The following is a 14,467-nucleotide window of genomic DNA, read 5'->3' as shown; positions in this document are numbered from 1 at the left end:
CAGACCTCCGCTCTGCCTGAGAAACGTACTGATATCATAGTTAGTTACCCAACCGGCCACCCCTATCGGTCGACCCACCCAGTGCCAAGTCCCGGCATTATATGACGTCTTCATCTTTTGGCTGTCCATCAGGCCTATTGTTGTCCGTGTTAGTAAACATTGTGTGTTTGTGTGTAGAAGCAGATGTAAAGAGTTAGTTTAGTATTGTTCCCCGAGGAATGGACAAACAGAGAGAAATAGAGAGAGAGGAGCTGAGAGCGTGGGGCAGTGACTCCAAACCTTTTATGGACTGAGAGACCATTTCCAGCTCTGAAAATGTTGGCGACCCCAAATTTAACCATTGTGCATCTGGTTCCACACAAATAGTTTAAACCCAGTCATCATCTGCTAGTAATATCAGTGTCCTGTTGAACAAAACCGTACTGCTCAATTTCACAATCAAGATACGCAGTAGTTTGATTGCGGCCATTTTGTAGGAAGTCTATGAGACAGTTTAAAAAAAAATTGCTCAAATAAAAAAATATTTTTTTTACACATCTATTATCTGTAGATGTGTCTGCGACTATAGCCACTTTAGGAGCCCCCAGTCGGGCTGTTGGGGGTGTCATTTGGTACATTTTGCGGTTATAGTGACGCAATGAAACGTTGGTCTTCTGATGACTCTGTTCACCACCGCGGCTGATAAATAACAGAGCAGCTTATCACGGTAAGAGACGCGAGCCTATCTCTCCTTGTGGTTGTTAGCTCGCCATTCCTTCCAGAAGCCTCTAATCACACCCTCTCTCGGAGGGCGGCCCTCTGTTGCTATGCGAGGGCCGGGTTGAGACGGCAGAGCCTATTGCACGGTTATTTCATCAGGAGCGTAAGGAAACGCCAGGGCAATTGACTTATGGCTGAGTGAGGAGGTTTCTTCAGCAAGTCATTAAATATTGCAAATCGGATGCGGAGAAGGGGATGATTAAACCCTTGTATTAACATTCAGTGATAACCTAAAACTATAAACATTTATTGGATTAACAAATGAGTTGTTCAAATATTTCAATTCACTAACACAAGATAGGGTTGAGTACTGGGAGGTCCAGCTACTCTGGTTTGTTAAAAAGGTAGAACAAAGAAGGAGTACAACATTGTATTATTAATACCCTAGTTTTACAATAATCAAATATAACACATTTGACAAGCCCGCACACACTCCCGAGAGATTCTTTGCAACGGTAGATCCTGCTCGCAAGCACAAGTCCCTCAGCTCCCCTCACCCCAACTAAAACCCACCATTCTGGTTCCTACGTTTCGTCCAGCCCCCCTCAACCCCACAGTTAGCCAATGGATGTCCTTCCTTTGTCGGCCTGCTGCTAAGCAACCTGGAGAAAGACCTGGCCAGGATTGCAGTCTTTATCCGAGCTCTGGGCTGTGCCCAGTCAGCAGGTTTGGTGGGAGGGCGACATTGTGCCTGGCTGCCCACAGCAACGTCACCAACAGTGGGGTGGGCATTCTATTGAGTCCGTGTGAGGCTGGCTTTCCCTCATTCCCGCTGCCATGTCCTTTCATGCAGTTGAAGGTTTTCGCGCGGTCGTCTGAGTCTGAATTTGTTTGCGTTAACATCAGTTTGAAGCTTGGGAAGGTGTGGGTTTTGCGAAAAACACTTACAGCCTACATCTGTGTTTATGGTTAGCTTTGATTGAACTTGTTTAATTCCCAACAAATCCACTCATGTACTTTGAAATAATAAAGCCAAATTGACGCATGAATACTTAGCTTTTTCCGAGCATGTTTAAACTCAGAGGTCATTGTCATCCAAGAAGTGAAGCAGATGTGTTTAATGTGATCTGTGATGAGTTCTAGAAAAACCTGGAAGCCTAGAAACCTGAAACAAGTTGGCAAGACTAGGAAGAATTCCTCTCGTCTCCACTGACGGAGAGGGAGGCGTGGAGGTTAAGGTCGTGCGTCCATGGTGACTCATTTCATTTACTGGCACGAGAAGAGCAGGTCCGAATTCCATGTGGCAACCATAAAAACATGTCTAGTGTGAAAGCAGTGGATGCTCTGCAAGAAGCAACACCGTCAACCAGGGCAGCATGGAAGAAAACTGAATTTACTGTTTTTAATAAGCAATTCATTGATTATAATTCTGCCTTAAACAAATAATTCTCACAAGACTTGCATCACTAGGTACGAGTATTCTTATCCAGTCTTATTTTATGCGATCAATTAATCCTGTGATTGGTCTTCTACAGCACTGTGTTTCATGCATCTCAAGTTAACTGATGTGGCCAAATTTCAATGTCATTTTAAGGAGCTCTATAAATATATACATTGGTCTTTACTTCTGAAGTGTAAGGCTTGAGATATGACTCGGGAAGCGGTATATGTTGCCAAGATAGGAAATCTTTTTATTACAGAGAAAAAAAAAAGTTTTCTTCCAAAATATAGAAATCTGTACAACTTCCGCACAATCAATTTACATGAACTGTACAAATTTACAGCAGTTCATCACAATATACCCAAGGAAAAGAAAATGAACACAATAAAGATGTACTGACATGAGATCACAAGATAAACAACTTTTCATCTTGGGTAAGCTCAGTTTTTTTTCTATTTCTGGTTTTGTACGTGAACAAAAACAAACAAAGGATAAGTCTATGAGTACAGATCATGGAAACCGATAGGTATATATAATTTTTTTTAAACCAACGAAACTTTGGTCCTTGCTAACACTCCCGTCACAAATGGCTTCAATTACGAAAAAGAGTTCAGTGTTAAAAGATGAAATACAAAAAGGAATACACCTTTAACACCTAACGATAGCAATTATTGGCACTTCCCATGTGTAATGTTATGTACTCTACAATTTCTTGTACAATTACAATACATTCTACAATATGTAAAACACCGCAAATGTGAAAGTGGCAATAATTTAGCTCATGGATGACAAGATCGACAACTACAAAACAAAAAAAAGACTATTCCCTTCCCATTTCATGTCTTAACATACAATTTTCCATAAGAATATGAATGTCTGAGGCCTGAGTTTGGCAATACATTCCATGAGACTCCTTGCGTCTCTGAACAAATGTCACACAACTTCCACTTGACATATTTTAGTGCATTTTTATGTGCTAGTTTTACTTCCGACTATGCAAAAGGACTCTGGCAACCAGTCTGAAACCCATGTCCACACCGGCTGAAAGGTTGCCATATTATTATTATTATTATTATGATAGAAGACTTAAAATAATGCCTTTTCTGGTTGCTATAGCCCCGAGTGGGCATTTGGATTAATTTCCATATTTGTTGGATTAAAGCGTGCTCAATTAAAAGTGGGCTATATTACCGTGCTCAAAATCCTCTTAACAAAAACAGGCGAGGGGGGTGGGGATGGGACATTTAGAATTAAACATAATCTACCAGTGTGACCATGAAATACACTTAGAGAAATTTGAGACCAGAGGACAATCTCACATTGAAAATATAGACCAATTTTAAAACACCTTGTTGAATATAGTAAAAGCCACAGTGGAGCAACGGGGTTTTAAAACCAAATCCACCGCTGAAACTAAACATCAGGGCTCCTGTCCCAGATCACCCGATCCATCTGGCCAAATTCACTGCCTTTCACAGATTGCTGGAGGGAGGACCAGCCTAGCGGGGCAACGGAGAGGGAGCCAAGCGTTGCAGTGTGTCTGCGACCATGGCTTTTACCCATGGTCCTACTGGGCTTAGTGGAGCTTAAACACCCATTGGTCTGGTGATGACGAGTGACCAAAGCTGTCGAGACAGATGCCCCCCCCCACCCACACCCAGCGGCTACGGCCTTCAAAGAAACCCCCTGCAGCCGCCTCGTCTGATGCCGGTAGCATGGAACTGGGACACAAACCCGGGACCCTCATCCTTTCATTTGTGTGTAAACAAGGTCGCTGCCTGAAACCCCAGTATTTAAAACGCAGCAAAATCCAGTGAGATGATGAAAGATTAACAAAGACCTAGTACCCTCTCTAAAACCACAACGTTACCCCATGTTCGCCCTTCACCTGCCCCCCCCCACCCCCCACCCACCCGCCCGCAGTGCTGCCTGAGTGCGCCGAGCGCGTGTGCTGGTTAATACCCACCACCGCCCAGGGAGGGCAGAGGGCTTGTGGCCAGGGAGGAGGCGTCGGACCAGCTCAGAGAGGAGGCTGGAGGGATTGTAGCTGCCCTGGACGAGGACGTCCGGCCCCTGGCCCCGCCTCTGAGCCACCGACCCCCCCCTCCCCGCCTACCTTACCCAGCTCCCTGGGATGCTGGTAGATGATATGTGTCACATTAGGTCCACCTGTATCCACGTGGGGTGGGGTGGGATTGGGGGTTGGCCAGCGGCGTGCTGGCTGGTGATCGGCGCCCAAGGAGGTCTGGGTATTGGGGGGAGGGTGATGTCATTTGAGGCACTCTTTATCCCCACGACCGGCCTGGCTGTAAGCAACACCTCGGGAAGAGGTCAGCGGGCTGGATCACAGGGGCCTGCGTGTTGAAGACCCAGACAAGCTCATAAAAGGTTGATTACATTAGAGGTCAGCGCAAGGCGATGACCTCCAATGCACGCTAACAAATACGGGTCCTGGCTCTGCATCTAAAATACGAAACGGAAGGCAGATGTCCACCGGCGTGTGCCCCAGACCTCCTTTTGGCCCGACTCCGCTCACCACATAGTACTGAGCTTCCCACCATCCCCTCGAAACCATCCACGCGTGTTTGACTGGGAGGCGTCGCCGCCTAGCCCCGAGGCTTGGTGGGTTTTTACTATCAGCGCCAAGCAACGAAAGGGATGACCAACAAGGGATGACCACCGAAACCACTCGCCGCCGCAGGGATCTGAGATCACAAATACAGTGTAAAAAAAACCTCCAACCCCCTCTCTGCTTAATACACATAACCCAAACCCAGCATAGACGCTACAGTATGGGCGCATAGCTTACAAACGAAGGGCAAGTAATACGGCATGAAAAGATGACATTCGAGTGAATGGAATGCAGGCGATTTCCTCTCAAAAAAGTACACATCCCACACAATCTAACGTCAAAGTGCATTCAATGTCAATTCAGACAGGGTCGTGTGACCAAAGACAGGATGGACCCAGGTTTGCGTCAATAAGGGGGGGGGGGGGGCCTCACTTATGCTACACTTTGAAATTTGGTGAGGCAAGGACAAAGGAACGCACGCGGCAAGAGAAGGGAGTAAATTAACAACGGGTGGAATTTTGATTGTGGATTTCAACAACATTCTTGGGAAAGTTGAGGTGGGACAGAGCCCTGACGCCCATCGCCCCAGCGCAAAGCTGCGTTCAACACACACACACACACACACACACACGAGTGACGACAGGTGACCATGCTGCACAGCACGCTGGTATCCATAGGCACCGGCACGCTGCACAGCATCTCACTTGCACTTACATAGAGGCCGGCCGCGGTGCGATTGGCCGATGTTTCAGTAGGAGGGGGAGGAAGAGATGTTCAGACCGACACCTGTCACTCAGAACAGCCACTGGTTAAAAAACAGCAAATGCCATGTGGTCCTAGGAAAGATTTATAGTTTAAAAAAAATAAAAATAAAAACTGGTTCTTACAAAGGCATTTTTTTGTCAACATTGGCTTGGTCTGAAACCGATGCCGTGTCTGAAGATCCACTCCCTCCCCACACGAAAACACACCAAATAAAAATTATTTTGGATTCGGAAATAAAAGTTACCAATTTTATTACTCATGAGGGCATTTCCTGACCGAAAGTCCTTAACAATTCAAAAGAAATAACATAAACGAGTTTTGGCGATTTGTGGTGTTGGTGAAACATGGTACCCATAGTAACCACAAGTAAGAAAAGTGCAAAGTCAACGTTGATAGACCTCAGTGTTCAGGAAAAAAACCTAAAAACAAAAAGGCGCATCAGCGTCAAGAGCCGATCACCGCGTCGCGACAGGGGAGGGTGGCCCGAACTGGTCGGTGGTGGTGGTGTTGAATCGGTGGTTTAGCTGCCCCAACAGCCAAGCCTCCAAGCCTTTCAAGAAAAAACAAAATGGAGACCCGGCAGATCCAATGACAACAGAAGAGATGACGACGGGATGTGGAGAAGGGTTGGGTTAAAAGAAACAACAACCAAATGTCAAAAAAAATTAACGAAACCGTGGGTGGCTTCCATCAAATGGACGATAGGCGAATCCTCCGCTTTCCTTTTCATTCACTTTTTTTTTTTTCCTTTCATTATTTCATTTTCTTTAGCTTTAAAAACAAAAAAAAGACCCACCCCGTCCCCATGTCCGATCCAGTCAAGTGACGGCGACCGGTCGCAGCGACAACCCTGAACGGGGGCCGGGGCTCCGGGCCGACCGTCGCCCCCCTAACTGGACACAGTCATCATGTTGTAGGCTTTGGAGGGGCTGGTCCGGCCCATCACCATCAGTTCCTCCTTGCAGCTGATGTGGCTGTCCAGCATGGGGCCGGACGGGCCGCCCCCCGAGGGGGCCACCGTGACGGACACCGGCGGCGGCACGGTCACCACCGGCGTGGACTCGTACAGGACGCAGATGGAGCCGTCCTCGCCGATGCGGTAGGACACCTCGTACGGGTCCACCCAGAGAGTGAGCTCGCTGGGCAGGAGGAGGTACAGCTGCTGGATGGTCAGGCCGATGCGCTGGCCTGCCTGCCCTACCAGGGGGTCCATCTTGTGGTTGATGCGGATGCAGCGGTAGCCCGAACCCTTGCAGGGCCTGTCTGGGAACCAGTGGTGCTTGTACTGCTCTGTTGGGGAACAGGGGAGGGGCAGAGGCGACCAGGGGATGCTTTAGTTTACGCTCAATGACTTAGGGTCAGAGTTGCAAAAGAGAAATACTACCCAAGTAAACAAAGACACCCAATAACATCAGCCGTCATAAGAGACTCCATAATGCCGGTCTTTGATCATTTTATAAACTTTCAGTTTGGCAATCTGACTCGCCAAATAAGGTCATACATGGCACACTAGTAAAATAATTACCTAAGTAAATATGGGTAGTATTTCAGTCCATCTGGTAGTTTGGCCCTGTCTAACGGTGCCGTTAAGTAAACCTTCCTTTATTCAGAATGTAGGCCTAACATAATTTAATATGTGTTCCATATCTAACAAAGACACCAGACTGTACACGCTGCAGAAACAGACAATAAAACAACCGTTTGTTTAAGGCCTGATTAGCAGCCATAAATAGTCTGGTACGCCTTGTCCTGGGAAAGCGACATGACTAATGTGGTTCACGTACGCCATTAAATTGCACAATGTCTTCTCTGGACTTTATAAAATCTTCCACGACTGAACCACAGCACCAGAAGTGCCAGGCCTCAGCCACCCAGCTGGAAGTGGGGGAGCTGACTCTTAAAGGGACCGCTGCCTATTTTTTTGTTCAGACTTCAGTTTCACGATCGCTTAGAAGAAACCAACATCACAATCGCATACTGCCTTTAAAATGGCTTTATTATTAAATTGTTTCTTCTTATAATTAGATGCATTTAAAATCTATTATTAAAGAAAAAATATTGGAAATTGTTGCCTTTTTTGTGAAGCAAGCTCCTTGTCGTGATAGTGAGATGCATCTTAGAAACGTACAATTAACTATTTCACCCCTTCCCCAACTGAATGTATGTCCCCCTATTTGTACAAGAGCAAGGCATTGTAAACTGAGCACGCTGGAAAAGAGTAGGGCCGCAGCCTAAAGAGCACCTCTGCACCCAAATTATATAACGTCGATAACCATCATGCATCCTGTGAAAAGTAAAGCACTACCTAACGGATAGCTTGGCCACCATGAAGAACATATTATTTCGGACCACCGCTAACGTTACCTCGAAGGTCACAAAGCAGCTGGCTTCTTAAGGGGAAAGCACAGCGGAAAAAAGGGCTACAAAGTAAACAGATGACAAACTAAAGACGACGGCTGGTTCGTTTTTAGGGAATTGAGAAAACATTCGGAACCATTTTGTAAAAGGCTAAAAATCTGGACTTTTTGTGGTTCCCTGACGAAATTGGGGGAGGCTAAATACGAGAGCAATGAACCTGTATAGGTTCCTCTGGCCCCAAGTGAGGAGTCCTGATAACCATGTTGCATAACCCTCTTTATCTGGACGTTTGGACCCATCCCTCCCAACACCTCACCACAAACAAAACGAGCACAGTTCTTCGCTCAGGAAAAAAACAACCTGGCCTAGTTTGTCTGAAGTTTACTAATTGTTCTTACTTTATCAGTAAGAAATGAGAACCCCTTGTTTTAGCACTTTATTTTATACCAGTTTCCAATAAGATTATGTTATGGTGCGTTCCAGGCAACCCGTAACCGGTGTTTTCACATCCTCATACCCGTGAAAGTGCCCTGGAACGATCGATGTACTCCTAGTTACAGCTCGTAACTTACGGGCTAAATAGTGTCCATGGAACGCAGCATAATGCTAGGTTCCAGGCAACCCGTACAGTCTTTTTTTGTGAAAACACGGGTTGTCTGGAACGCACCATTATACTAAACTCGCACGTACACAATGGGCCGTCCGCGAGACGGAGCCCCCCACCCCTCCCCCAACCGCTGCGAGCCACGGCGGCCATTTTGCTCCGACAGGCTCCAACTTCGACTGTTTACAAACATTTAGAAGGGAAGTCCACCGTGTTCCACCTAATCGATAATACCAGGTTGGTTATGGGAGTACTGGAGAAACATCACGAGTTTAGCCCCGTGTTTTTTGTGAACGTAAATAATATTGAGTGCAAACATTTTTTTTTTTAATCGATGGGCCATTGTTACAATGTGAGAAAATGTAGGTCACCCGTCGTGGTAAAGGTTTCTAATAAAGGGGATTCCCGTCTCAGGAATGATTATCCCCCAACAGTAATCGATTGGAATCCGAATATTGGAAACAACCCGCGACGTCGAGACACTAAAATAGGTTCTGGAATAGATTGTGTAGATAAATATATTCAGATTGAACAGAAACACTTAAATATTTACTCAAGCTTGTTATACTGCGTTGGGGAAAGGACGTCGTTAAGTTGGTACGTTCGTTTTATTTCTATATTTTTAATGATTACGTAATGTTGAGGGGCTCGAGCGGCCGAACGGTGCACTTCCTTGTTTGAAGAGAAATAAACAGCCCCCCCCCCCCACATACACACACATTCTCGGAACAAAGAAATCAGCGACCTCATTCGACGATTCACGCTAAAATAAAACTGATTTTCGTCCCTGCTCTTCGAAAGTAGCCATTCGAACGACACATTATACGGGTAAATGGCGCAGCGCTTGCCTCTGCGTTCCTATGAGAACAAAGGAGAGCCTTAATCTACAGAGACATCGACGCCGTTCACTACACCTTTCACATACAAACGCCAGTCCAACCCCTTTTACGGAGATTAAACAATTGTTTAGGAGTATGTTTAGGATTTATTATACACGATCGTGTTAACTCACCATTCAAAATATCCTGTAAACTTTGGCTGAATGTCTGGAGTTGTCGGTCGTTTACGTGTCCTTTTATCCGCAGGAACCTGGACAGAAATCCGACGGCCGCGGTGATCTCAGCTTTCATCGTTCCTCTGGCGTAAAGGGTATGCATCGAGAAGGCCAACAACCACGACGTTCCGTGAGCTTTTTTCTATGTATTTGTCCGGAAATCAATCTTCCTCCACTCTTTCGGATGGTTTCCCACGTGTTTTTGTTGTCTGGCGGCTGTTATGAGCATTTATGGGTCGAGGTAGGGGAGTTTCAGAGAGGTACGATATGCCAGGACGGTTCAGTGTTATTATGGACGCCTGTTGTTGGTAAATAAGAGAGGGGTTGGGGTCTTGGTGCCACGACGCGGTACCCTCCCAGAAACTTCCCTCGGCCAGAATGAAGCACACAAGGAAGAACGGCCACTTTATACTGCCCAACCGTCACTGAAACGCGAGAGGCAGATACAGCAACAGCATCGCACCAATCCCAGCCCCGCATAGACCCACGAGGCAGAAGGAGGAGTGTGCTGTTTACGTCATGGCTCTGAAAATAAACAGAACGCGTGAGACAGGCAGCTCTGCCTCTCAGTCCGTCTCACTGATGACAATATGCTATAGGAGGGTTTCATCACCCGATGCCGATCGAGAGACAATGGGCTGTCTAGCTGTAGGTGTTTTTCAATAAGGAATATACCTAATTGTAATGCTCCATACGGATCTGTATGAAGACTGATTCTGGATGATGGTAAATTGTGTCCATATCGGGTAGCCTATAGAATTCGTGCGTGGACTACGTCTCCTGCATCCTTGTTCGGGCATCTATGCCTCAATTTTGGTAAGAGTCCCTTGTTCGTTTCGCCTGGGAGTCATTGCCAATTGCTTTCTAAAGAAAGACGAAATTATTGTTGTGTTTTTTCTTCTTCAGAGAAATAATAATTTAGCCATGCATCATCCTTTCTATCAACAGTCCATTAATCAGATTTGAAAGCCATTTTTTAAACAACATTTTGTTGCTTAATTAATTCATACTTTATAATATTATTATAATACAATATATTTTTTCGCGTTATCGGTATCAAAGATAAGCAGAATGTCCTTACAATAAAGCTTGATTTCGTGTTTCGAAACAAATAGAAAAAATCTAAACATAAAACCCAGTGGACTTGACTTCCTCTCTCTAATGGAAGCGATGAGCGATTTAAACTTTCCACTATCCATAAAAACGGCAGGTAACCGTGTGTGTGTGTGTGTGTGTGTGTGTGTGTGTGTGTGTGTGTGTGTGTGTGTGTGTGTGTGTGTGTGTGTGTGTGTGTGTGTGTGTGTGTGTGTGTGTGTGTGTGTGTGTGTGTGTGTGTGTCAGTACAGAAGCTCAGTGGGATTCTGTACATACAGTAGTCGAAGAATCGAGCGCTTCTTGCCAGCGGTCACTCAGAAGGTTCAGAGACATGTGTGGACATGTAGCGGCAGGCAGGAACTGCATCGAATACAGTTGACTTGCCTCACTTCCATGTCCCTTAGTTGGAGAGATACATGTTTCCTGGCATATATGTTATTGAAACAGTCCTTCAAGACCAAACCATTGAGTGAGCGTTGAAATGAAAAAGTGTAATTAAAGTAATGTTGGAAAATGTTGGTAAACACACACCCTGCCGCCAAACTACATATACAGATCTAAACCAGACTTTATTGATCCCAGAGGAAGTTATTTGTTACAGTTGCTCAGCCCAAGCCAGAAACATCGAAGTTGAATAAACACAAGTAGCATAATGGTTAGTGATGTTAACCCACTTTATTTAATAGCCAAACAGTGTGCTCTGAAAATGGTTAACTCCTGCTTCACAACCATTCCCAATGTTATGCATTCACCAATCAGGTGTAGAAATTGTGTTTACTATCAGAGCTAACACTATAGCAGTAGCTGGTACGACATCCAAACATGCTTAGAGGGTGGGGTATCCTGTCGTTTTGCTTCTGGGCCCAAAGTGACCCTAATGAATGAGGGCTTTTATCTTGGAGAACCTGCATGTTAACTACAGTGGAAGGAGGAATGTCAGCACTGGACACACAGGGAGATCTAGCCCACTAGCCTGCTAGTCGTGCACAGCAGCTCTGTATGCCTGTCTGACTGTGTAGCTTTTTCTAAACGTGCTGATTCATGCTGCTGACCGTGGGCACAGATAATAAACACACAAAACTGTGTATGTTGGAGTGTAGGTAGTAGGTACGAACAAAACACACACACACACAAACACACAATAACAACAAAGCACGTATATACTCACAAGACCTAAACACAACACACATACAGACAAAAAGAGCAAAGTCACGCAACAAGAACAAAACATACACAACAAGAAAAACATTTGAACACGCACACAATCGCTGGGAATAAAGCAAAATGCACACACATACACACCGAACGTTTAAAACGTTTAAATTAACACAAAGGAAGCCAAATGCACACACAAACACACTCAGAATAAAACTAAAGAGACACCGTCACACAGAAGAGTTGCAATCAGTGCCTTTGGTTAAGGTTCTGGTGTCCATGGAACCATGTTCCCGTAAGTATGAGTGAAACTATGAGTGAAACCACCCTCCTTCAAAATGTCCCCCTTGCGAGTCAGACGCTTTCCATTATGGAAAGCAAGCTTCCTCTGCTGGTCGTGAGTATCTGTGTGTGTTTGGGTTTGGGGTGTGGCACAGACAGGGTTAATCACCTCAGAGCAAAAACAAGTCAGAGGAACTACAGCCCCTCCCCCATCATCACCACCCCCCTCCCTCTTCTACACCCTCCCCCTACCGATCCTCTGTGCAAGCCACAAACTTTCCATGACACTCTCCCTCCCTCCCTCTCTTGCTCACTTTCTCTGCCCCGCCTCCTACTATGTCATTTTTTTGTAGTAATGTTGACTCTAGGCGGAAGCTGGAAGTTTTCCTCAATCTCTCTCTCGTTGCGACTCAGCCATGACCCACTATAGAAGCCATATAATTAAAAATATATTGCTTCTGCTTCTTTTGCCGTTCTCTAACCTTTGACGACCTCCACCTTATAAGCACCAGTTTGTGTGAGGCACAGCAACCCTACTTTTGAACTCGAGGTTGATGTCTCTGTGGAAATTCGTTTTTTTGGTGGGTTTCTGTGGAAAAGTTTTCAGTGGAAATTTGTTAGAACGCCCTCATCCTTTCTAAAGCATTAAAAGGGCTGGGGAAACTTCTCCCGCACCATGAAGTCCTGCTTTTGTGCCTCTGCAAGGCAACGCCGCCTAAACACCTGCAAAACAGCTGTAGAGGAAACTAATTTTCATTCATTATGGTTTACATTCTTTCTATTCTGAGCTTTGACTCATACACGTGGTATTCAAAATTCACACTCTGGTCAAGGATACGGACACAACTTTAATGATGAGGAGAACACTATTTTTACATCTGGGTGTATGTGTGTGCGTATGTGTGCGTGCGCTTGTTAACACTTGTGTGTGTGTGTGTGTGCCTGACTGTGTGTGTGTGTGTGTGTGTGTGTGTGTGTGTGTGTGTGTGTGTGAGATTGTGGGTGTGTGTGTGTGTGTGTGTGTGTGTGTGTGTGTGTGTGTGTGTGTGAGATTGTGGGTGTGTGTGTGTGTGTGTGTGTGTGTGTGTGTGTGTGTGTGTGTGAGATTGTGGGTGTGTGGGTGTGTGTGGGTACTTTTAGAGGTGATATTTGAGACAGAGGGGTCATGCCATGACCAGTCAGTACATTTTAGCTTTGAGATTCCAGAGTCTCAAACATGCTCTTCAATACTGAGAATTAAAACAAAGAAAACAGTGAAGGATGTGCTATATCATCATGAATGAATTTAATAACAATGTTCCAACTGTAATTTGCAAATATCTACAAAATGAACTTTACCAAAAGTAAAGTTCATTTACTTTTGGTAAAGATTAGATTAACAACTGGTGTAAGCCCGGAGGGTCGATATGGTCCTCGCTGCTGGTTGAATCACAGATACAGTGTCAACTGTTCTAACTATGCGATAGGCATAAACAAATGATAACATTTTACATTTAGGGAAGGCTCTTGTTCACACAGCCCCAGAATGTTTCACGCAAACCTTGTAAATCATGATGACACAGCTCAAGTTAAAAACACCCCAGAAGGCCTTCTCTTCTGTACAGTACATATAAGGATGTTTTATTTTTAAAGGCCTACGTGCAGGTAAACCGGAAGTTTTGTTTAATGGGTACATAAAGCACTCAAAATATGTGTATCATTTATAAAATGTCTCCAAAATAGTGTTAAAGTCCAATTATTGTCATTTTTGGCAGTAACGGGTGTTTTCTAAAGACATTCGGCGATGACGTCACGTTGGGGAGACGTGGTGGAAGGTAGCCTCAGCCTAGTACTACAACTATGGCGTCTAAGAGGTGGCAAGAACCACAAATAACATGTATGATTGTGATGGCCCACAGCAGTGTCATTTCGAACCTGTCAGACGTGAGAGGGCGAATGAGGAATTGCCGAGAACTGATGGCGGTCAAAGCCAATTAAATGCATGGTCAGAGGAGAATGAGTGGAGAGTTGCTATCATTTAGCAACGCAGCAACGAGCGCTGGAGCTAGTCAATGAACAGAAGTGCATACAATAACGACACTTTTATTTATTTTTACTGTCAGTGAATAGCACCGAGTGAAAGTCAACGTTTTCTTTATGTCTAGTGACAGCGATTATGTCGTATAATATTATACGACATAAGTATAGGTAAACTTAGTCAGAAGATCTAGAAATAGAAGGCCTAATGCTAGCTATGGGCTAACTTAGCCTATCAGACACGCAATCAGTGCACTTGCAAATGAGTGCCTGCAAGTATAACCGATTATGGTGTGACATTATTTAACCATCAATCTACTGCAAACACGACCAGACAGATGTACATTGAACACATACACAAAGCACATCGTCCAACCCGGCGGATGCTGACAGACTGCCCACAACAAGCCAAACATCACCACGGCG

At 45.1% G+C, this 14,467-nt stretch overlaps 1 protein-coding gene across 1 annotated transcript; it reads right to left on the bottom strand.

Annotated features, from left to right (window-relative positions):
- Positions 1-2,365: 2,365 nt before the first annotated feature.
- btg1 (B-cell translocation gene 1, anti-proliferative) lies at positions 2,366-9,889 on the bottom strand. The gene is made up of 2 exons (XM_030341362.1): positions 9,452-9,889; positions 2,366-6,767 (listed from the first exon to the last, which is right to left on the bottom strand). The coding sequence occupies exons 1-2, from the start codon at positions 9,594-9,596 to the stop codon at positions 6,367-6,369; spliced, it is 546 nt and encodes a 181-aa protein (XP_030197222.1). The 5' UTR covers positions 9,597-9,889; the 3' UTR covers positions 2,366-6,366.
- Between the last annotated feature and the right edge of the window lie 4,578 nt (positions 9,890-14,467).

The sequence above is a fragment of the Gadus morhua genome, chromosome 19 (genome assembly GCF_902167405.1).
Source record: "Gadus morhua chromosome 19, gadMor3.0, whole genome shotgun sequence".
Taxonomy (NCBI): domain Eukaryota; kingdom Metazoa; phylum Chordata; class Actinopteri; order Gadiformes; family Gadidae; genus Gadus; species Gadus morhua.
The sequence above is the reverse complement of the archived record's forward strand: the minus strand, read 5'-3'. Positions and strand labels throughout refer to the sequence as shown.

Coding starts and splice junctions, on each gene's coding strand:
- btg1 (XM_030341362.1), bottom strand. CDS start 9,596: ATGCATACCCTTTACGCCAGAGGAACGATGAAAGCTGAGATCACCGCG. Junction 6,768..9,451: donor TTTACAGGATATTTTGAATG/GTGAGTTAACAC, acceptor GTTCCCCAACAG/AGCAGTACAAGCACCACTGG.